This window comes from Nyctibius grandis, chromosome 4 (assembly GCF_013368605.1).
Source record: "Nyctibius grandis isolate bNycGra1 chromosome 4, bNycGra1.pri, whole genome shotgun sequence".
Taxonomy (NCBI): domain Eukaryota; kingdom Metazoa; phylum Chordata; class Aves; order Nyctibiiformes; family Nyctibiidae; genus Nyctibius; species Nyctibius grandis.
Genome location: NC_090661.1, coordinates 29,131,034 through 29,155,183, shown reverse-complemented (window position 1 = coordinate 29,155,183; position 24,150 = coordinate 29,131,034). Strand labels below are relative to the sequence as shown.

The 24,150-nt window shown below is 38.7% G+C and overlaps 1 protein-coding gene across 2 annotated transcripts in view; it reads left to right on the top strand.

The window, feature by feature from the left end:
• The window catches only part of INO80 (INO80 complex ATPase subunit), a 73,531-nt gene that overhangs the window by 35,752 nt on the left and 13,629 nt on the right, over positions 1–24,150 (top strand). For both annotated transcript variants that reach the window (XM_068399349.1, XM_068399347.1), the window contains exons 23-28: positions 1,172–1,265; positions 2,356–2,533; positions 7,986–8,126; positions 13,140–13,365; positions 19,008–19,135; positions 24,014–24,108. In XM_068399349.1, coding sequence (XP_068255450.1) covers positions 1,172–1,265; positions 2,356–2,533; positions 7,986–8,126; positions 13,140–13,365; positions 19,008–19,135; positions 24,014–24,108 — 862 coding nt within the window. The remainder of the gene's footprint in view (positions 1–1,171; positions 1,266–2,355; positions 2,534–7,985; positions 8,127–13,139; positions 13,366–19,007; positions 19,136–24,013; positions 24,109–24,150) is intronic.

Sequence of the window (24,150 nt, the reverse complement as noted above, 5' to 3'; positions counted from 1 at the left end):
TTCCGCCTGTCTTGTTTTAACTTACTTCAAGGGATTAATGCTGCCTTTTTAGTCTAATGTGATTTTTTGACCAATTCATTTCAGTATGTTCTGTATTGTATGTTAAAATGCCAACTTCTCTTTCAAGTAAAAAGTAGATGAGGTGCAAGTGACCCAGGATCAAATCAATAAGCAAAAAACCCACATAAGGTGCTTATATTGACAAATACAATTATTATTATAGATGATTGAATTTTTTTTGCTAAAAAGAGCTAACTAGGTTACTCAGCTACTGGGATGGGAAAAATTTTGGGAGGAAAAAAGCAGGAGAGATACTGACTGCTCACCTGTTCAGCTGTGCAAAGTCCTTTTCAAGTAAGAAGAACCAGATGCAGCTACAGGAGTCTGCACTTGTCTGTAACTCTCTAACGTTCATGTGTCTTGCTGATTATTCTGATCTCTGTTTTGGTATTCATAATAGGCTTTTTCTTGGGGACCCTTTTTGACTTACCACAAAAGGAAAATAATTTTGGGAATATAATTTTTGCGTAGAAGTTAAAAAGATAAAAAGATATGAATGGTATTGGGGATACTCGGTGCACATGGGTGAGCCTGAAAGGCTTTCTTCATTAACAGTGGAACATCTCTCTTCCGCTCCCTGCTCTTCGCTGCAGTGTATCCATCATCTTCACCATGTCTGTTCCATCTATATCCCCATACTCACATTCCCCCACCAATTCCTACATCTCCTTCCAACCCGTTTGACTGACTGGGTAAGAAGGAGCATGTTTGGCAGGCATCCTGAGGTATGCGTGTTCTGGTCAGCTGTCTGGCAGTTACATGTTTGGATTCACAAATGTGCACGCTGCCTATTGATTCTTATTAAGTGAAATCAGTGTCCTTACTGGCTGCATGGTTTTCTGGCCTAGAACGTATTTGTCTTTCTTGGTAAATGCTCTTCTCTTGCCCAGACTGGAAAATGAACTGGAACTTGGAGTCAGGCAACAGCAACTAAGATTAAATTTTCAGTATTTCTGAAAGATCTAGGTTAAATTAGGATCTCCTGTTTACTCATCTAGATTTGTCTTATGTCAGATAATGTGTGTCTTGAATTGATGAAGTAAGTTTATTGTTTTCAGTTATGAGTGTCTGTGAAATGTGTTGGCCTAACTTCAGTATTTCTGTGACATAGGCATCAATGAAGAAAGCTGTTTTTCTTTCCTCCGGTTTATTGATGTCTCTCCAGCAGAAATGGCAAATCTCATGAAACAGGGACATTTAGCCAGGTGAGGACAACTTTTTTTTTTTTCTCTTTTAGGAATTAGGAAAAGTACAGGTGATGTTAGAGGCATCTCTCTGTAAAGCTGCGTTTTCTATGACTCCTAATACTATCATTTGTCTATTGTTACAGCAACTTCTAGAGTGTTCTTCCAGGTATAGGACACCATTACGCAAGGGAATTTTTATGCCTATGTCAAAAGAAAACCTCTGTTCCAAAGATTTGACATTGCAAATACACAAGACGGTCAAAGGGCAACAGAAGAGGTTGCTTAAGATCACACTGTAGGTTGCTGGCATTGTCAAGTGCAAAATCCAGACTTTTGAAGGCCAGTTTATTGCAGTGCTTACCAATTGCATATTTTAACACACGTGGAATAAGCTTGTGCTATAATAGTTGTTCTTCAGCTCCAAGCCATATTATCTACTTTCCGCATGTCCTGTTTTTAGTGTGGAATGGAATTCCAAGGCATAGGCTTAGGATAATGGATTTTTAGCATTGTGAACTGTATTATCTTGGAAAAGGAGGTGATCTATTTCAGTTATAGTGTACTCTGCAAAGGACAGTACTCTGACTGAAGTTAGATAGTGACTGTAAGAAATTTGAGATAAAAAGCAAGCCTTTATTAATAAGTAACGTTGTTTTGCTTAGGGCTTTTTAAGTGTAATATTCTTTTGTTGTTGTGGTTATTTTGGACTACTGTTTCTTGTCTGTGTTTCAATAAAACAATAAAAATTTCTTGAGCTGTCTGAATGATCTTTGTGATAAAGTCTGCATTCATTATACAGGTTGTTATGAATAATTTATATAGAGAGCAATTTACAGAGAAGTCAGAGTGCAATTTTAAGTAGTAGTGGTTAACTTGGGCTTGACCCTTTTAAACGAAGTGCTTCAAAGTGTATTCTGTTTTAATCATTTAGATTTGGTTAAGCCACCTTAGAAAAAGATGTCTAGCAAAAGGTATTTCTTTTAAGTCAGGACAGTGTAAGCCTGAAAGTCTGAAAAAACATTTGTGTCAAATAGAGCATGTTGTAAATATACTCACGCCTTTCTTTCACAAAGCAGTGAGTAAATGTATCTACTGTGTTCTGTTGCAGATGGTTAGCTCTTTTCCTGTCTCTGAAAGCATCCTACAGGCTCCATCACACGCGCTCCTGGATGGAGACAGAGGGGGAGAAACAGCAGGGGTCACGTTGTCTGAGGAACAGGGATTTTTTGCTTGATGTAAATTTCCCGCTGTCTTTCCCTAACTTGCACAGCTGCACTTTGCTGCAGGTAAGCAAAATTTCTGTGATGTGGAGACAGCAGCAAATCCTTACGAGTGAGAAATGATGAAAACCTTTCTATCCTTATAAAACAGAGGAAAACAAACTTGGGAACAGGATGACTTTATTATCTGCTTTACTAGATATAGTTAGTAAAGTTCAGAGTGCTGAACAGAAAAATAGTTTGACTGCTGTCTTCCTCCCATGTGGTGATACATTTCAAAACTTGCTATAAAAAAATAAATCAGTTGAATTAGAAGTCTTAAAAATATTACTGGAGCAACAGAACTAGACTCATGATTTGTCAGGGATGGATTCTACATGTAAGCTTAGGAGTTTTGTAGTGGTTTTCTACATGTAAGATGCTTGTTTTCTGACTGAAACCAACTCTTTTCTTCTCAAATTCAATACATTGTTGCAGCAACTGGGGAAAGCAGAGACTTCAGCCTAGCAGCATTTCAGAGTTGGTGGACAAGCATTATCAAAGGTGTCTTTCTACTCTGAAATTTGCTTCTGCTGCAGTCTGGTAGACTCCAAATGTGTTCATCTTACTGTGTAATGCAAGGTCATTTTCTCTAATCTTTTGCCTGGGATATGTGTGAAGGTTTTGTCTTTTTATGACTAAATTGCTGTTGATTTCCTGAGTTAATTTTATAGCTCCATTGATTCGTTTCACTGGGAAATAAGTTCACAAAAGTGCTAGCATAGAGTCAGGAAAGCATCTTAGGGCAGTTAGCAGATATGCAGTACAAAAATCTTTTCTAAAACAGTGAGATCGTGCCAAATTTCTCTAGGGAATATTGCTTCTGTTCATGAGTGTGGAAGGGGAAAGGAGATAGCCAGAATTCAATTGAATAGCGTGTAGAGGAAGTTGAAATTGAAGACACATAAGCAGTAGGAAACCAACCTTGGGCTTGGTGTCATGTTTTGCAGCGTTAACAGCAAAGCCAACAAAATGAGTCCTCCTAGTTATCAAACAAAGAGCAGGCCAACTGAGTGTGTATGCCAGTTAACTCTGGCTGTGCTGGTGTTTATATATTCTGTGTTTCCATGTCTAGCTTGCTAAAATGTGCTATATGGATTTGCTTTTAGTTAGGTTTTTTTTTAAAGATCACGTTCAGATGTTTGATACTGACTGTATAATGCTTGTCTCTGAAACTATACTGTAGCTCTGTCCTCTCATTGGTACGATTAAGGAAGACTTGGGTGGTGTCATAAATATTGTAGCCTAACAGTAAAGGAGTAGAAGCCGGTATCAGAAGTTGTATGCACTTAGAGAAGGTAGCATTCATTTTTACGTACATAGAAAGACAATCTAGATTTTTACATAGCCTTTGGGTTAGTGTATATAAACATTAAAATGAAAGTGTTATATTTTCTTAAAGAGCAGAAGGTAAGCTAACATTATTGACATTAAACGTGAGTTGTTGAATATGCACGTGTAGGTTTTAATATTAACAATGAAATGTGAAGCATTCAGATAGGCTGGAGACCCATCTGTACCACAACCTGGCAAGACTGAAACATATAACTTGGTTTCTCCAAATAATTTCTGTTCTTGGAGGAAGTCATTACTTGTGTCTCAGGGGGTCGCAGTGCTGTGACTGTGTGTAACAAGTGACTGGTGTAACTAGTACAGTTTACATAGAAGACAGCAAGTTGAGGAGCAAAGTTCATCAGTCAGCAATACAGCGCATTTGTGATAACCCCAGTAAATCTAAAGGAAGTTTAGCCCTACAGTTATGACAGGTTCTTTAGAACTGTTTTCTAACCTGCCTATCAACAAATTACTACCTAAAGTCACTTTAAAACATCTAGAATATCTCAAAAAAACACAAAAAACCTCCAAACCAAAGAGAGAGTTGAGAAACAAACTGCCCTTTACATGCCTGTCTTTTAGCAGCACACATCGTCATGAGTGAAAATGAACTCACGTTTTTGTCTTAGTCCAAATTTGATAAACTTTCAATGTAAAATTCCCCGAGGCTTCTTCTAGGGTTTCATAAGATAGTAACATGTAGGGAGTGAGGAGGGGGAGAAACAGAGGAAAAAGGAAATGGTATAAATCTGGAAAGGCTTTTCTTAACTGCTCAGATCAGCATTTCCGACATAAGAGACAAACTATGAAAATAAGTCAGTAGACAAAAAAACACATTTATTTTTAATGGATCTTTCTGAAATTGAGGTAACATCTGTCTAAATGTAGTATGAGTTTCTTCATGTAAACACAGAAATCCGTTGCAGTGTGAGGTCTCTTCATTCCCCCTACTCAGCACCTCCACAACATGTGTATTAATTTGTATACATTGATCTAAATTAATATAAAATCTGATCTGTTGAGATGAACCCGTCTGTCCTTTGCTTTCCTAATTTTCTTTCTATAAAAAAATTAGGAGTGTTAATGAGCTTCAGATGCTGGTAGCAATCACCCATATTTATGTGCCACCATGTTTGCAATATAGGAAAGCCTCTTTGAACACTTACTTTGGATTGCATGGTTACAGTAGATGTGTACATTCTTATTTTTCAACACTCCTCCTCTTCGGTTCTTGGCTATGTTGTACAAAGGTGTATGGTCCATTTCAGAGCTGTGGCTGTGTTCAGCTCTGTAACCTTACCTGGTCTTTTCCATGTATGTGACTGATGGGAAGGAGGTTTCCGCTGTCTCTGTTATATCTGGTGTGTGCTCTGTTCATGAATACTTAATGGCTGCATATGTCAGGGAATTCGGAGAGGAGTGTTTCTTATGTGACCTGCTCATAATTTGTACACAGGGAGCATGGTGCTGAAAACCAGATTAATGCCCATATACAAGAACTACTTCTAATACTGTGTGTATACAAAAATTAATATTTTTCTCTTAATTTGGATACCTTCTTGGAAGTTTTGCTTTATGTTTCTTCCTGGGTACTTCTAATTGGGCTAAAGCCATCTTCAGTGGCTCTTCGATATTGGCTTCCACAAGAGAATTAAATAACAAACTTGCGTAGGTTTGGAATTACAGTTTGTTAGCTTCCTCTATCCATTTCTTGTACTCTCACTTTCCAGGAAATAAAGTTAATGAACCCTTCTGAGGACCAGGCCACAACCAGTATGTCAATGCTTGCTGTCCTGAGACTTACTGGAAACCTCCTGTGACTGCATGCAGTGCTGATTCCTCATTGTAAAATCAGCTGTACCCTCAGTGTCTGGGCCAGGGCGGGCAAGACAGGGGTTTTGAGCAAAAGCGGTTGTTCTGAGTCCCGTCTATCCCACTGTTGCTGCGAGAAGTCACTGTTCCTCTCTGACCTTTGCTGTCCTTTCGTTACTCCCAGACGCTGAATCCTGCCTCTGCTGATGTGGGCTTGCACTGTCACATCCCTGCATGAGCTGACCACAGAAAACTTTGTTTTCGTATCTGTTGAATTTGTTCTCTGATTACATGAGTAGCTAAATATGGTTGTGGAGGGGTGTGACAGGTGATAAAACTAGCACAAGAAGGGTCATAACTGTGTCATGGGAAGGGACTCCCGTTTTTGGCAGCAGCACTGGTGCTTTGTTGCCACCATTTCTGGTTGTCAGACAAGTAAGGCAGCGTTCGCATCCGTTGTCCACAGCCATGTACTCCCAGCCTTCTTGCCCACTCTGCTGTTTCAGCACACAGCCTGTTTTACCAGGTGGTGAAACACATCACAAAACTAACTTGGAGTGGAGAGGCAAGGGTTTGTTTTCATCTTGATCACCATCTTAATGAATACAGACAGCTAGGCCAACAAGAAGGGGCTCTGCAGGGGCAGGAGTGAACACGTGAAGCAGTTGTTGCTTAAGCTAGCATTACTGATAAAGAATTGCCAGCGGAGTAAGAGCCTGTTTTCGGAATCACTTCACATTACCCAGTGTGGTCTAAGCTTTGACCTGTGCTTTTTAGCCCTGCTGAGCGTCAATGAAAGGCTATCGTCAGCTCTTTCTGCTCTCACCTTTTACATAGAGGAGCAGATGTTCAGTCAGAGTATGAACTTCCTTCTTGCCAGCTCCAGACCACGAGTCACACTGGTAGCAGCTGGTAGACCAACCTACATGCTAGGATTGACTGATTGTATTTCTTAGGTGGTGCTAGCATGTATGTACAGTAAGACTATTTTTCTCCCTTGTCAGCAGGTTCCAAATTACATGTGCTAGCAGCCTGCGTCTTGCCCAGTGCATCTACATCTGGAAATAGAAAGGGCCCAGGATGCATGATCTGTAATAGACTACTGCTGTGGATGTTTTCTAGCACTTTTTAACATACATAGGAATGTGTATATGCAGTGTACAACATGATATACAAGGTGTCTCCTTCTATCATGTACCCTGATGTTTAGAACTTAAAGCACTGGGATTTTAGAAAATTGGAAGGCTCTGTAAAGTAAAAGTAGCATGCAATTAATTTTGGTGCATTAGGAACTGGAGCAAAGCTTTAGATACCGCTTACATTTTACTTAAGAGAACTGCTAGAATTGTCAGGAGGGCACATCCAATGATCCTGTGGCAGTGAGAGGTGTACCTCTTAACGTTTCTAGAATTGTTGCTTGTTTCCTATAATATGCAGAATAATGCTCTGATACTATAGGAAACAATTATACATAACTATAACAATTGGTTGCTATGAATATAAAAGAATAAAAACTAAGTAGCAAAAATGGCTTAGTCTAGAAGCAGTTTATTTCATTGTTTCATGCAGATATTTACAATAAAAAAGGAAATATAATAATTTACACAAGTGAAGAAAGTTTAGTTTTCTGTTATTTTTTTGTGTAGAGTAGAGCACCTTCAAAGAGCTCTCCTTTCTTTAAACTGCAGTGTCATCTCAGTGCCCCGACTTTTGAGTTAATATATTTTTCTGTATCAAAAAGGCATTGATACACTTGTGGCAAATTCCAGGTTTTATACATGAGTGTGTTCATGTGTGTGAGTAACCATGCTAGCACCTTGAAAGTCTTCAGGATAGAATTCAGAGCCATTTTGCACGGGAAAGGAAGAAGAGGTTGGAAAAGATGAAAGTCCAAAGATACCCGTCCGTTCTCATTTAGAGTCTTAATTTTTTTCTCTGCCAAATTTCATTTTACCCATGCTTCAGAACAGATAAAGGAGTAGCTAGAAAACAGCTTGAGGATCAGACCTACTACAATCTTTCCGTACTTCCTTCATTATAAAAGCTAAGGTCAAAAGGTTAAAAGAAGGAAAAACTTGTTTCTGGTTCCAACTGAGCATAAAGGCAAGTATTGATATGAGCTATTCTGATTTCAACCATTTCAGGATTTGAATGTTCTGATAATTACACAAAGATCCTGTACACTGTCACTGCAGAAGATGTGTGTTGAGTTTCCTTTTTCAAAGAGAAATATTTGGTGAATGTGCTTTGTCTTTCTCATGGGTGGTTACAAAATTAAGAAGAGTCTTTCTTTATAGACATAGTAACTTCTTAATTTTATTTTTGTTTTCAGAACCTTGTGTTCAGTAGCCACTGTAAAGCAGTTACTGGCTATTCAGATCATGTCATACATCGAAGGAGATCGGCTACCTCATGTGTACGGTGCTGCCAGGTGACTGAGCTGCCGTCCTTCCTGTGCGTAGCCAGTCCACGGGTAAGTCCAAGTTAAGTTGTAAATTATGTATTTTCTATTGTGTTTTAAATCTTGTTAGAATTGTGTCTTAGGAGCAGGATGATCTATTAGTTTCTTTTGGTTGGGTAAAATTGTTGTGAGGATATCCTTTTGCTACTGTATTCAATAGTGTTTTTTTTCATAGGGGAAGTGACTGTAATGCATACTGAAGGGAAAAGGAAAGTTGTAAGATGCACCCAGCAGGGTTTATTCTGAGATACATAGATTTCACTTTCTAATACCAGAAGCAGTAAAATTATAGAAGAGATTGTCAAGTAGATTGTTCCCCAGTAATCTAAGGGGGAGATGTAGGTATGACATGAACAGAATGGGTTGATTGTTTGGTCAACTCTGATGACAAAAAGGGGCTGAGGAGCAATGCTTTTTTGAAGAGGATGTTTGTTTGCTCTCATTGTGTCAGCTTATACTCCAAAAAGGAAACACCAAATTGCAATATATAAGTATTACTCAAGTTGGCATTTTTGAAATCTTTTGGATATTAAGTGGTACTGCTTGGGATTGTCTATCAACTATTAACTGAATTTTGGAATTACTTTAGCTGAAGTTTCCTGGGCTGACACAAGAGGCCTTCATAAGTCTATGGCTATTGTTTTCATTCCATGTTGTTGCATCTTGACAAAGCTGGACAAAATGTACTTAATTATCAGGCTACCCGGATGCCGTATTCTTTATTTACAGTTGATGTTATTTCTGTAGGCTTGGTCAAATAGGTCTTCATGTGCAATTATACATTGGCATATGGAGAAGGGAGGATGGCAAGTAAGACTCTGCTTAGCACCTGCGTGCTGCTCCTCGAGCTGAATTCATCTGTGCCTGAAGCTCTAGGGGCCAGGAATCCAACTGAATTCTCAAATTAACGTATCGCGTCCCAGTCACAACATATTACCTGGTTCAAGAACAATCAGTTATTCTGAGAGTAAATTGTGAAAACCACTTCTCCTTCAGATTCCTTTGATTTGTTGCCCTTTGGACTTAAATTTGCACTGCAGTTGAATATATTGAATACTTCCTTTATGTTAGGAAGGGAGGAGAGGGGCTCAGAAGGCTACATAGGAAGGGGATGGGAAAGATGAGAGGTTATATCTGACATACATTCTAGTGAATACAAGTTGCTTGTTTGGCTTGGCTGGTGTATAAGAATGATAAAGTGGAGGCATGGCTTTTTGTTTTAGGAATAAAAATACTTAATTTTACACTTGTTAGAAACTTTTGGCAGGAGTGTAGAAGACCTGAAACAGCAGAAAGAGCACTTATGTTGACAGAAATGATAGCCTTCTGTTGTTGTTTGACCTGTGATGAATTTTGGGACGTTAATGGAGTGAATGATAGAGATAGGAGCCTGTGTTTATGTAGCAGCTGGGGAGGTAGTGGTGAGGGGGGGCTTTAGTGTCGTAGTTTTCTTTCTATGCAGGCAATTTTTCTGAGTACAGACAGATCTCAATGACAAAAAAAAAAGTAACTTGGAGAATAGAACATGTATTCTTGTCTTCATTAAGAAGCTGATTAATTCGGTTTAGAGTAGTATTGTTTGTTTTAGTTTAGCAGTTCAGCAGGTCCTGGTATGTCAGAGGTATTGTGGTGAGAAGTGGTTTTGGGCATCTCACAACGTCTGAAAGATAAACTTTGCATGGAGACAAATGCAGGAAGCATTTTACAGTTACCCTAACTAAACTAAGTTATTGGATTTAAGGTGTCAGTGCATTCACATATGTATTTCTGAACCATGACTATTACATTCAGTCAGTTTGACAAGAATGTGTTGACATAGGAGGGTTTAGTACTAAGGACTACACTACCTTTTGTTACAGAAAAAACACAAAAACAAACCTGGAAAAAACCCCTTTAAAAACTGCGCCATTACAAAAAGGAGAGAGGAGGAGCATGAACAAGCTTGAATGGAAGATATTTTTTTTGATCTGTTTCAGAAATGCGTGGGTTTTTCTTGTAGGGCCATGTAAAAGATGCTGTACCCTGGAAGTCTGTATATGCATTTTTAAAAGTGTGGGGCTGACAGTAAGGATAGCCCGTCCTCAGATGTCAGTCAGTGTTACACAGGCGTACTTCCTACATGGGAAGATTTGTTCTTGTTAATGTAGAAATTGCGCTGAAGTGCACACAGTTTGTCTCAAGATTGTCTCCTACTAGTTCTTCCTTTAGGTAATGTATTATTGAAATGTAGCTTGTAGGACTTTATGATGTGACTTTATTTTTCTTTTGAAAATCCTAGTGTACGAATCTCCGTATTGATTTCAGTGGGTAAGCAATGTTTCTGTGTCAGAAATTAGTCTGCTCTGGTTTTTGTGCAGTGGCTGCTGGTCCTAGGTGTCCTGGAAATAAATATGACAGGTTGTCTGTGCCTGAAAGAGTATTTGTTCCACTCTGTCCAGTGTAGAAATATGAACTGAAATGTGATGGTTAATAGTGTCCTTTAAAAGAAACAGCCTCAGTCTGTAGCATCGTTGTGGTGTACATCAGTGTTTAGGCAACAAGACTTGAATTGTGGGAGGTTTTGCCCTCTTCCGCAAAGGCAGTCCTATGCTTTGACTGCAGGTGGCAGTAGGAGATAGCATCAGCTCTAGCAGTATCTATTAAGTAGTGGGAATGTGTACAAAGTCTTTACACAGTCCCTTTCAATTTGCAGTGTTTCATGTGACTGTGTGCATAGACCTATAAGCCAATCTGGTTTAAAAATAGCCCTTGGCATCTTGCAAAACAATAGTTTTAGCACTATTGCTAAGATTTTGTATGTTTTTTTGATTTTATTTTGATATGACTGTAATTGTGCTTATCAATCTGTTTAAACAATTGAATTGCCCTTGCAAAAATAAGTATCTGTTTGTGAGATTAGTTTCGTCCTATGAGAAGAGCTCACGTAAAACAGGAGTGGTCCACAGGCTTCCACCGAGAAGATCTTGCTTGATACGTTTCACTTTGAATTAGAGGGTAAATGTTCAGAGAGGAGCAGCCAGCATATAAGATATCAGACAGTCTGTCCTGCGGTATGGGTTGCTCCCTTCATCTTATAGTTCTGAAGTACAATATTTAAAACTGTTAATATTTAAACTATTTTATTACTTATCATTTAGTTAAACCATTAAAATATTTTCATTTGCATGATATAAAGTTGTATGTTATTTTCAATACGTAGCAGTTAATTATATCATGCCAGAGTAAGCTGGAACAAAAAATTTATCCTCCTTCAAATACATAAAAGCTTTTTGGCTGCAATACAAAGATAATTCTTTCACTGTGTTTAATGTTTCAGTTGTCCCAGTCAAACCAATTTCCATCCTTTCTCGATTCTCTAGAAACTCAGCTGCTTACTGTTCGCCATCAAACCCTACAGACTTCTGTACTGTTTCTTCCTATGCAGCTCTGTCTCCTTTTTTAAAATGTGAAAACTTTCACAAGTTTGATTTCCTCTGTGTTCCTTTTCATTTGTTATGTTGCTTTTCATAGCCCCATAGGTAATGTGGTCATTTTGCACACTGTTAGGATTTATGACAACGTTTTTAACTTACATGAATTTACATGGATGATCTTTTTTTAATTGTATTTCTGAAATAAAAGCAACAATGACTTCTAAAGTAATTGTATATTTCCTTCCTATATTGGTGAAGAAACCTATAAAGCATTGCAAATTTATAACTTTTTTCCATTATAAGCCCAATCTGTAAGGTTAATTGTCTAATATTAAATTTTATTTTCATTTTTATGTGAGTTTACAACTCATTATTAAGTCACTAGATAGCATGTGAAAGTTTCTACTAACTTTCTTTTGTAAACTTGGTTATAAATAGCTTTTGGGAACACTTACCCCACAATGTTGGCCGAAAACAGACATATTCAGAAAAGACAGGAAGAAGCTGGTGATCTGCAATTTATTGGAAAGATTCTTGTGCTAGGTAGTGAATCGTTGTGTATTTATTTTTGCGTGAAAGTGCTGTAATTGTATTTGCTTTGGATCATATGGTTCAACTCTTGGTGAAATATCTGAAGAAAAACCCATCAGAGTACGCTGTCCTGGTATGTGCCATGGCTCAGTTCCACTTTTGGATTTTATTACTTAAGTATCTTGAAGTTGTGCCTTACCCTGGTAAGTGAGAGATAAAGAGAAAGCTATAGGTTGTACAAAGGACAGCCTTGTCTGCTGGCATGGACTCTTTTCCTCGAGGACCTTACAGCCATCAGCATACAACTGTTTGGCTAACACGGACCTTCCACACTTTGTCTGGATTTGGGTGGATGGGGCAGAACAGGGGGAGGTAAAGTGATGGAGCCATTCCAGAATAGCTCACAGGGCATGACATCAGAGTTCCTGTGTTTGCAACGCTGGTCTGTCCAGCTGGGTTGTATGTGCTGAAGCAGGGAATAGGGCAAGGGATTCGTAGAATGGCCAGAAGAAAAAGATCACCCTGTGCTCACTTGCACTGTTTCTGTGGCCCACTTCTGTAAAAATCAGCTGTCACACCCAAGAAATGTGCTGTTCCAAAACAGGGCTGTTTTCCTGTTATTTTTTTTTTCCTAACTCATGTATCTTCCTAATTTTATATTATCACATGAATTTCTGTTAAGGACAATATGTAAATCTTGTCTCTGCTAGGTAAATGCTTCATTGTGAAAGGCAAAAATAAAAATAAAAAAATTTTTAAAAGAAATCTAGGCAAAATGGTAGCGCAGCAAGGATATTATTCTTTTACTGTCAGCTTTGCTATCAGTTGTGTCGCAAGTGGCACAAGACATCATTTCTCAAAAGGCAAGTAGTCTGTGCCTGGTCGTTCGTAGGACTTTTTTTGTGGTGTGGGAGATGTTGCATCTTTGCTTATTTTGAGCCAGTCTGAGATTGTTTTCTATTTGTACATGTCAGTAATGATTTGACTTTTAAAATTCAATCCTGTGGGAAGGTACCTGAACTGGGGATTTTGGGGTGAGAGGAAATCTGAACAAGAATGTTGATGATTTTTGTACTTGTAGGTAACAGCTGTGCCACTGGAGTTCTACTGCAATGACCGAAGTGCAGAATATGAACGCAGGGCACTAAAGGAAGGAGGAAGTCTTGAAGCAAAGCAGTGTGTACTCCATGGAGCCCCTGAGCTAGCAGCTGACTGGCTGAAGCAATGCTCCCAGTTCTTCCCAGAGTATCCAGGAGGGCTGTTAGGCATCAGGCCTCAGAACGGCTGGTCTTTTATCAGAATACCAGGTAAGTTTGGAGGTTGACCTGGAAGGGAGATGAGATAAATAAGGACATCTGCTCTTTGCTGGTAATTATGCTTGGTTATGGGCTTTTTGAGGGGGTGGTGGTGGTGATGGTGATGTATTTGTTTTTCCTCCTGAGTGAAAGTTAACCCTGGTATCTTAAAATACACTGTGATTTCACATCATCTGTCTGGAGTAAAGCTGTCAATGGATACTGAACATGTCTAATACAAACTTTTCTAATACTTACAAACCTCTCTTAGCATGTCAGCCCTCCAAATGACTGTAAAGAGGTGGATTTGCTTTACTAAAGCACAGTTTACTCTCACAACCAAATACTATTTTGAGGTTGAAGCTAGGAAGATTGCAGGAAAAGTAACAGTCATACCTTGCTTCCTAGTGTGTTGGAGGACTTTCGTATTGACCTAAGAGATCTTTTGTTGGTCTTCCTAGCAAAAGGATAAACATTACTTGTAGCAGTCTACCATGAGAAGGATGGCTTTGGGGACCAAGTTCAGAGGAAATTAGCCTGGAAAACGAGGCATAAGGGATTTACTGAGTTTCAGCTGGAATAAAGAAGACTTATTCATGTTTCCTGGTAAAGTGGGAAAAAGGTACCAGTGTACTAGTAAAGTAAATGCACTTAATTTTTTTCCTAGAATTGGACTAAAGTAATCCAAGATTTGCTAGAATTTAATTGCCAATACTGCAGTGACTTTCATGGGCCGGACACACTCTAGCTGTTGGAAGATGGTCCTGAGCAGTGAGCAGAGTTCTGCAGAAAGTACTAGAGATCTGAGAGGTAGCAAAGAGGAAAAACAGCTTACGCTGCCAGATGCTAAGTTATTCCCAGACCCTTTTGGGTCAAGGATGTTTGGCAGGGGAAGTTAGTACAGTAAAAGGAAAATGGCCTTTTGCTTGCTACACTCCGGTTTAAGAAGGTACCTCATAAGTACTTGGAGTCATTTGAAGCACATGCACATTTGTACCTATGTAATGGAGAAACCATTTTTCATGAGCTTGCACTAGATTAACATTCAGTGACAGTTGATTTTATAGTTTCTTCAGGAATTCATTAAACTGTTTATCAATTATTTGGAAACAGAAAATGAATTGCTGTAGCAGAAAGGAGGGAAATAGTGCAGGGATTAATTAAGGTAGAAGGCTTGGATACAGGAATGAAGAAAAGTAGCTGATGTAGAATAGAGAGAGGGCTGCATTTTCTTGAAGAGGCTTCCATTTTAAGCTTACAGTAGTGAGTGAATAGGTGCAAGGTTAGGCAAATTGTTGTCAAAGCACAACAAAGAATTTGGTTGAGAAGGTGGTTGGGATGAGTGTGTTACGTAAAACTGGCTTAATTTAGGAAGTGTTGGAGCTAAAAGTGGATTAAAAAAAAGTAGTTTCGTACAGCTGTGTTTTAATTAGGTGGAAATTAGCATTCAAACCTAAACTTATTATAAGAGGAGAGGTCACATATCATGTCAGGATCGCTGTGTTTATATGGGAGGAGCAGGCACAGTGCATTGCAGAAAGTGACTGGTGTGCTGAAGGAGCCATTTATGAGGCTGAAGTCTAGCAAGTGTCAAATGGAATGGTAGGTGTGAAGTTCTGCAGTAAATAGGTGACCAGAAGAAAATGGGATACCTCTGTCTTCTAACCCTGATCTATCCTCTCCCAGACTTGGTGTTCCCAGTACCCTGGCAGCAGGCTCAGCTGCGATCACTGTGGGAATCTCTTGAGGCTTTTCCTGTTCTTTGAAAGAAAAAATGGTCCTGGATTAAATGGCAGGAAGTGTCTGAGTCCTTTTAGCATCGATAAAAAGCACCGACCTCACTGGCTGTTTACTGTGAGAGCCAGCTAGCTCCTCACTGACCCCATTGTGCCGTGCACACTGTCGGGAGGGGAACCAGGGGTGTCAACTGGAACCCAGACTTTATCTCTCTTTCCTCTGCTTTTTGCATGTCCAGAGGCACTTTTTCTTATTCTCCAGAGAGCGGTGAGCCCAGCTACAGTCACTGGCCAGAGCTCCTGACTGGGGTTATTTTGAGTCATAATCATTTGTAACCGTTCTTCCCAGGCCATAGGATCCCACTGTATCCCCTTGTACATAATTTATGTCCATATCCCTGTGTCGCTGGAGGCAGGGACTTTTTTTCAGACTGAAAGCCATACAATATGATTTTACGGTTACTTTATTTTTGGTCTGGTTCTCTTTTCTTGTTTATTTCATACAGTGCTGAAGAACCCAAAAATTGTGTCCTAATTTGAGTTCTTTGACATGCAGTCCAGGACCTCTGTCTCCTGGCTGGCTTAAAATGTTGAAAGTTCCTTTGATGCTATAAAAAAAAAAAAAAAAAAAAAAAAAAAAAAATTAAATCCAAAGACATTGTCAGTGGAAGTTTTCACTGATCGTTAAAAATGGAAAATGTAGAATTGCAAATTTTGGAAATCCCATTTAAAAAACAAACCAACCACCTTTTTATTCCCCCAAGGTAAAAGGGAATGAGAAATAGCAGTGAGAGAAACTAGAGGTGGAAGACACTTTTTTTTTTTTTCCCCTCTTTTGAATAGTTGTGTTTTCTGAAGATGGCACAAATAAAGAAGTACATTTTCTATTACCACTTTGTCCTTTGAAGCACTAGGTGGCAGGCTTTAAGCATGCAAAACTATTTCATCTTGGAAAACACGATGGTTCCAAGATAGCACGCTTAAAGATGCCAGCTTAAAGTGGAAGGGTTTTCTCTTCCAGAGATGATAAATCGTTTTTTGTTAGTTCTGCTTTGCTTTCCTTAACAAAAAACTTTCTCACCAGTGCAGTCTGCTTTGATGCTGATACATTGGACAAATTATGAACTGTTAACAAGTTGCTAACTCTTCAGACTGTAAGACCATCTGCAATAAGTTCTTTACTTGTAATTTGCATTTTATTGCTATTTAAAAATAGTAACTTACAGAATGGAGACCTAAGGAGCTAGAAGCAAAGGGCACGCATCATTTCCAGTTACCACAACTTAATTCTACCTCTTCGTGCCTGTGTGAGAAAAACAGTAGCATTTTGCTTTTGGAAACTTGCTAATATGTTGATCTGAGCCAGTCGAGACTGACTTTTGAACAGACCCTGTTTATTCTCTGTTTCCTTCCAGTCAGATGGCTTTTGGTTAATAACCATATTAGTTTGTAATGTATATCTAGACTTTTCATGTTGCTTCACTCACTTTAATTCATTCTGAAATAGCAAGATGACCAGTTAGAATAAAAGCCGAGTGTCATGGCTGTATGGATTTAAAGGAAAGAATAACATTTTGTTTAGAGTAAACATTGCAACTGTGTAGGGTTTTTGACTTACAGAGATGTATTTTAAAACCAAATAACTGTAAGTCATTGCCATTTTTACTTAATTGCTTAAGTTCAAAGTTTGGTTTTCCTCAGAAGAATGCATGAAACTATTAACTATTTGTATGTAATTGAGACCGAGTTCTGTTCTATAGATGAGTGCGTCATACATTATGTTGCACCTAGGACAAATGCCGGCCTGAGCTGTGGTCTTGAGTTTTCCTTACAGTATCTCCTTAGCTTGGCTCTCTAGTTGATGGATTCCCTAAGGTAGTTGCTAACAATTCAGGCAATGATGTGGCACTTGCCTCTGGCAAAGCAACAAGATCATCATCAAAAGGGGAGAGCAAATTGGAGAAAAACAGTGACTATATAGATAGACAAGAAGGAAAGAGCAGAGTTCCCTTGTCTTGGATTCTTAGTTAGTGAATTGCAGGAGCGTGGCTCTAAACTAACCAAAGGAGAGGGCATTCACAGCATTGGCTTATAGCGCAAACAGAATAGCTAATAATTTTAAGTGATATTGACAACTCACAATTTTCTGTATTTCAGAAAGCAGGACTGTTGGCTGCATCTTCTGATGTAGATCCCACTAATTCCAGCATCAAGTCCATTACTTATATTTAAGCTAAAGGATATTTTTGAAAGAGATCTTGATTGAAATACTGAAGTGATGAAGTCACCATGTTTCTGGATAAAAGTGTTGCTGACTAGTTTTTCCTCACTATTGGAAGGATAAGGGGGAAGCATGCTTGTTTTTACAGTTTTAACAAGTCCCTGGATACTGTGCCTTTCTCTGCTAGTATAATGTTCTCTTCTGTTCTTAAAAACCTTTGTCCAAAAGAAGAACCTTGAGTAGCGCCAACTTTGAAAAATTGAAATGGATCAAGTTTCTGAACTGCCTCACTTCAGGACAAGTTTTTTAACACACTGAAATCTTGAAGATTTTTCCTGAACCCTTTCTGGTTTTTACAACCTTTCTGAAAGGCATACTAAATCTAGTCATGTTATTTCAAAATGATCTTTTGAATTAAATATAGAAGAACAACTACATTCCTGCTTTTTCTCAGTAAACCCCTGGTTCTACATGCAAGACTCAGACTTGGCCTACTGTGCCACATCACTGCGCTTGGGCACACACAGACTGTATTGCCTGCCATGCTTGTGAGATCTTTTTAGGAGCACTGTTGTGTGATCTGTACTCCTCTGTTCCACTAGTATGAACTTGTTTTTAGCTGTATTAAAATGCATGATGCTCAGATGAATGAATTGATTTTTGTATATACCCTTTTTTTTTAATCAGAATATTGTGCAAGACAGTTGCCTTACGGAAAGCTGCATTTCCTTCAGCCCATGAGTTAATTCATTCTGTGCAATGAGAAGTGTGCAGAAGCATTACCTGCTAGACATTAGAGAATGGTACCTGCTAGACATGTTGAAAATATTTGGGTTCTGTACTAGCCTGCACCATCTGCAGTTGTCAACTTTCAGTTTTGGCTGTAAACCTAAATTCAGACACCTCAAAGAACAAAGAATCATCAGTGGCCTTTCCACCAGATAATTTTTTTGGAAGAAAATTTCTCTTCCTCCTCTTTCAACAGCAACATACTGTTTACTGAAGTTTATGTACAGAATGTACAAACAGGAAGATCTCCTTCCTGAAAAATACTTCATGAGCACTGCTGAAATAGAGAGGACATGAAGTATAAAATCTGAAGTGACTTAAAAGATTGCCATCTGGAAACATTTCTTAAACAAAAAAACCCACTAACCTCAAAAACAGAGGGCAAGGAAGAAAAAGAAGAGTTAAGGCAATACTGTGAAGGGGCTGTTATTTTACAGTGACCTAGAGAACTGTTCTTCACTTTCCATGTTGGTGTGAGTTTGATCTTGAAACTAGATCTGTGAAGAATAAGTCTGAAGCTCAGCAGCCGGTAGTAGCAAGTGTCCAAAGGACAGCACTTTAATGTGTGGAGAACAATTTCAACTGTCAAGGCGTGTTGTGGTTGTTGATCTGGTCAGGATGAATCCTTAGATGAGGAAATGGCTGTCCAAAAAAAGGATTGAGACCATGAGGAGATCAGTCTGTGATGAGATTTTGCTAAGAGGGTATATTCATACACTCATGTTCCAGCAAACAAAAGTTATTGTTAGCCATGTGATTGTAAGTGTCAGCCAGAAGGGATGTTGCAGTTCTTTCCATCACAGGTCATTACTTTAGGGACTATAATGCTATTAAACTTAGAAGTGAACTTGTTGCATGTAGCTGTTTCGGCTTTATTAGTCACCTCCTTTTCTTCCATTTCTTTTTAGACAAAGAGAGTCTGATCACTGACAGTGGAAAACTTCATGCTCTTGATCTTCTGTTGACACGGCTGAAATCTCAAGGACACAGAGTTCTCATCTACTCCCAGATGACACGGATGATTGACTTACTGGAGGTAGGAGAGCTATAGCCTACAGAATACAAATTCTGAAATGCAGATTTAGCAACAGTGTTTTGGAGAAAATACTATAATTGGGATGCAACAAACCTGACATAAAATTATTATACTGAAGGATACCCAGGAAATGCATTAATATGAGAATATAAGAGCTGCCATACAAAGTTATACCTAAGGTCCAGCCTAGTGTCATGCTTCCACCAGCTTACAACAGCAGATGGTATGGGGAAAATGTACAAGAATAGTGATACTTCACAGTTAGTCTCTCAGTGTCCAGCAGTTTGCAGCTCAAGGGCTTTGTGAGCCAGATGTGCCTTCTGTATATTCAGTAATCCTAAATGGATTCTTCTTCCATTAAATTGTTCAGTTGCATCTTGAGTCTTTGTAAATTTTTGTCATTTGCACTGCCCTGTGGCAAGGGCTTGCATGGCTTAATTATCCTCTTTTGCTGGTTTCGAACTGCTTCCTTCTACTTTCATTTGATGCCCATATGTCATTTTATTGGAAGGAAGAGGGAGAACAGTGATGAATTTTACGTTGTTTATGTTGCTTGTAATTTCACAGACTGTTATTGTTTCCCTCTATCATCTTATTCCTGTGCAGAAGTTTGGTAGACGTTAATAATAAGAGGTTCTCTGGCATATATGATTGGAAAGAAATTAGGAATTAAGTCATTACTCATTATTTAAATACAGTCAGTCTGCCTCAGAAGAAAAAAAAACAAAAAAAAAAATCAAGTTTTTAGTAGCCACCAAAGAGCTAGTCTGAAGAGCCATTAGTAGGAGAAGTATTAACTTGATTTCCTATTGGTAATACTTATAATGCTTAGAAAGAAAAACTTTTATTTCTGTGGGCTTGCATTGAAGACAGCAAAGTTTGAGGTTTTGACTGGATCTGAAAAAAGGAATATCTTGTGTCACAATGGCTCTGTCCCTTATCAGTGAAGGATTAGTAGTAATAACTTTTATGACTGTCTAATTCTGAGTAAGAAAATAGGAGACTTGATGTACGTTAGTTTCAAAGAGACAATCCTGATAAAGTTTTCTGACTGTGAATACACTGTAGGCGGGAAAATGTTTGCATTTGGCAGTATGATGTCAGTACTGCTAAAACATCAAGATCCTGTGATCCTTCAGCCATTAATCCTAGGTGTACCTGGGCTCCCTCAGTAGTGTTTGACATGGGATACTGTCTTCTCCACAATAAAGTGAAGAGAAAAAGTGAGAAGCCTGAATCTATAGCTGCATAAATCATGAGTCCTGTATGAGCAGGAGTTCATTTTAAGATCAGCAGTTAATAGTTCGGTAACAAATCACAAGCTGAATTTTGGTTTTGCTGCTGTAGGGAAGGACAGAACTTGCATGGGTGCGATTCTGTATCTTGGCTCTTTGCCCAGCATTGCTTCCTGTGCCTCTTTTTTTTGGCAAACACTGGACATGGTGCAGGTTTGTTGACACCCTGCATCATACCATGAAGCTCATAAAGCTAAGTGTTTAGTGTGTCTGTCTTTTCTGTTAGCATTCCGTTTCAAAGGCTTGGGAGCATGCCATTTTGCTGTTCCACCTTCTCACTGCTTGGGTTTTATTACCCAAACAAGCCACCTACCAAGTCCTCTGTTTTGCCTTCTCCACACCCATGTAACGAGCTGGAGTTAAGCAAGCTATAAATCAAGTAAGGACTCAGTTTGTAACAAAATTCTTGCAAAAGTTGTGTAGCAGTAGATATTTATTTTTTTACTGACCAGAGATAGCAAAATACATCCCCTCTGCCTACTTGAATATGAAAGAACATAAGATGTCCTATTTCTTTTAACAGTGTTTTGACTGTGTCAGTGTAACTGCTACAATATCATACTAACCTAGTCTATGCAGGGCAGAGAGCACAAAACACATGTTTACAAAGTTATAAAACCATGTTTGTTTGATTTAGCTTCAACTGAAGAACTGCTGCTTAATTCAGCCATTATAAAATGGCAGATATAAATACAAAGAGGAAAATTATTTTCTTTCAACCGAAGGGGATAAAGTATGATTTCAGTACTGTTACTTCATGCAGATGTGTATTTCATACTAAGATTGTCATGTTTGTTTTTCTCAATGCAGTTGCTTTCTCCTGTATGGAAGAGTAATTGTCCATGATTTCGGTGGGAATCACATTGCATTCATGTAATGAGGGGTCAAATTATATCCTGCATGAAGTAAAATGTCTTAGTTATATTGTACCAAAAGTTTATTAGTTGTGTTAAAACATAAGAGTACTCAGTTTGGACTACAAAATAACATGAAGCAAAAACATTTTCTAGTTTTTGACAAAGTATCAATGTCGAAGCCCGGAAGAGCACTGAGTTTAAGGGGTCTGCATTCTTACCCTCCTGGAGTCATTGTGTGCTGTTCGTTTCCCATATAGGTACTCTGTTGCCAGGGCCACTTGTGTTATTTTTCCTAGATTGATACTTCTGGTGGCTTGGTGACCCCTTACACTAAACAAGATTGGCAGGTAGATTTTTCAAGCAGGTCTAGTATAAGTACCTCTATATGAGATTAAAGCCTCCTCATGAGGTGTCCCCCATCCCACCCCACCAGTCCTTGTGGGAACTACAAAAATGAGCAGTCATCAAGTGCCTTCCACAATTACAGTAGAGACTAGGTGTATTGCTACTTAAATAATTTCTTTGCCATCAGAGTGCTCTTTTTTTTTTTTAATAGCTAAAAGCGTGCCATTTCTGCAAGTGATCAAAGCACTAAACTGCTGGCAAGTGTAGTATAAGTTGCAATGTTTTTTTTTTCCTTTTTTTCTGAATTGAAAGGGTGTATTGTTAATATTTGGAAAAATACTCGATAAAAACAGCTCACAAAAAAAAAAAAGAGTGATTCCTAGGAGTGCTATTACACTACTGTGAAGTATCCTTGATCAAAGGAAGGGGAGTGGAGGGAAACCAGGACGTGTGAAGCAGAGTGTTGAACAGATGATTGACATGATCTAGGTAATCCTGCTCCGGCAGGGGGATTGGACTAGATGATCTTTCGAGGTCCCTTCCAATCCCTAACATTCTGTGATTCTGTGACAATTAGTTAAAGGCTAAGGTACTAAGCTAGTTTGCGGGGCAGGGAGGAACAACCCATGAATGCCAGTATTACAGGTGTAGAATAGCTTATTCTTTTGTAGTTTGTGCCTTAGTGGAAATGTCTATGGTCTGGAATAAGGATAAATGCACCTGATGGCATGAAAAAAGTTGTTTTCTATTTGTGCTGAAGTTTGCTTAGAAGATAACAAAGAGATGGTTAATAGTGAGATGAGGGAAGACCAGATCAAGATGTTGAAAGGTTGAATCATCATAAAGACAGTAACAAAGAAATGGAAGGAAAAGGCCTTTGTGATAAAAAGGATTGATCAAATCTGGAGAAAGGTCACATAGTGCCTAACTGACAACTGTATCTCTCTGGTTTTAGTTGGTGACAGAAACCTGTCATAGAAATGGAATAAATAAATAGTTAATTAGGGCTTGAGTGTCTGTATGGTGAAGTAGCTGTTCTCTGCTTTAAATGTGTATTGTTGTACTCCAGAAATCATACTAGCCATGAGCTCTGTTTTGTAGAGGTAGACCAACTGTGACTTTGGCCATTTCCACATTTTATTTACCTATTTTTCTTTCATCTGCCATACATTGAAGCTTCTTTCCACTACAGCAGTCTTTTTCCCAGGTTCCTTATAGTATGGCAGCTCTTTCACCTTTTCTGCAGTAGTGAAGCAGAACCAAAAAAGGAGCGTGAGCCCTGAAGGACAGGTGAAAAGGAGAACTGAGCATGGTACTGTCAGAAGGTTTATTAGAGTGCAAGCACTGCCATGTCTTCTCACAGCACATCAGTTCTGTATCGGATGAACACTGCAGCTTGGAGCAAGATGAATCCAATAGCTGTTGCTGCTAAAGTGCCATCTGTTTCCTTTCTGTCTTCATTTGCAGTCACAGCATCTCAAAAAGACACATGCACTCTAGGTTTAAATCTAATGACTGTAACCAGTAGGAGTTGCATCTCCTCAGCCAAGGATCACATTGTTAAAATATCAGAGAGTATCTTTCCAGAGAAACTCTATGGATATCCATATAGCCTGAAGAGCTTTCTGTGTAATTCAGATTTTATTGATAGTTGCACAGGTATCAGAAAATGCTGAGTACCTTAGAGCATGAAAAATGTCTCTCATTGGATAAAGCCTTTGCCTGCAGCGTTCCTGGTTGATGCCATTTGATTTGTGTCCCAGGCAATGGTTTCAGTTCTGCTGCTTGGCATGAGCTGTGGGCTGACACCCCAATGTAATGTTCAAAGTGTTCTTGTACGCAGTGAGATTCACAGGCTCTTTGCTAGCAAGATAAAGCGTGAACAGACGCTAGTGTACAGTACTGGGTTTTTAAAACCACTAGTCAAATGGTTTAAAATCGACAGGGAGCAGATACAGTTGGTTTGTTAGGAAAGGTTCGCTTACACAGTGAAAGCTCAAGATTTAGTAAAAATCTAGACTTTGTGAAAAAAAACTTCCTATTTTAGTGATTTTATTTACCTGTTTATTTACAGAAAAAGGCATGTACCATAATATTGTCTGCAGTGCAGCAAATGCATCCCCAACTCTGAACTGACATCATCTTTCTCTCTTACATGAAATGCAAAAACTGACGTATGATTGAGTAGCTTTAATTTCTGAATTTCTATTATTATAAAGTGTTGCTTACATAAGATTGCTTATAGCATATTTTTTATGACATTTAGGGATTTTTTTTTTTTTTGTAAGTAGCATTTCTGCTTTTGTTGTTTTTTTTCCGGAAGAATCAAGATTGAACAGTTTCAAGAGCAACTGTATTTTTCTGGTGTGTGTTCTTTGCAGGAATACATGGTTTATAGGAAACATACCTACATGAGATTGGATGGTTCTTCAAAGATTTCTGAACGAAGGGACATGGTAGCAGATTTTCAGAACAGGTAATGTATTTTACAAGGTGTTTCTGTGCTAAATAGTGTGTT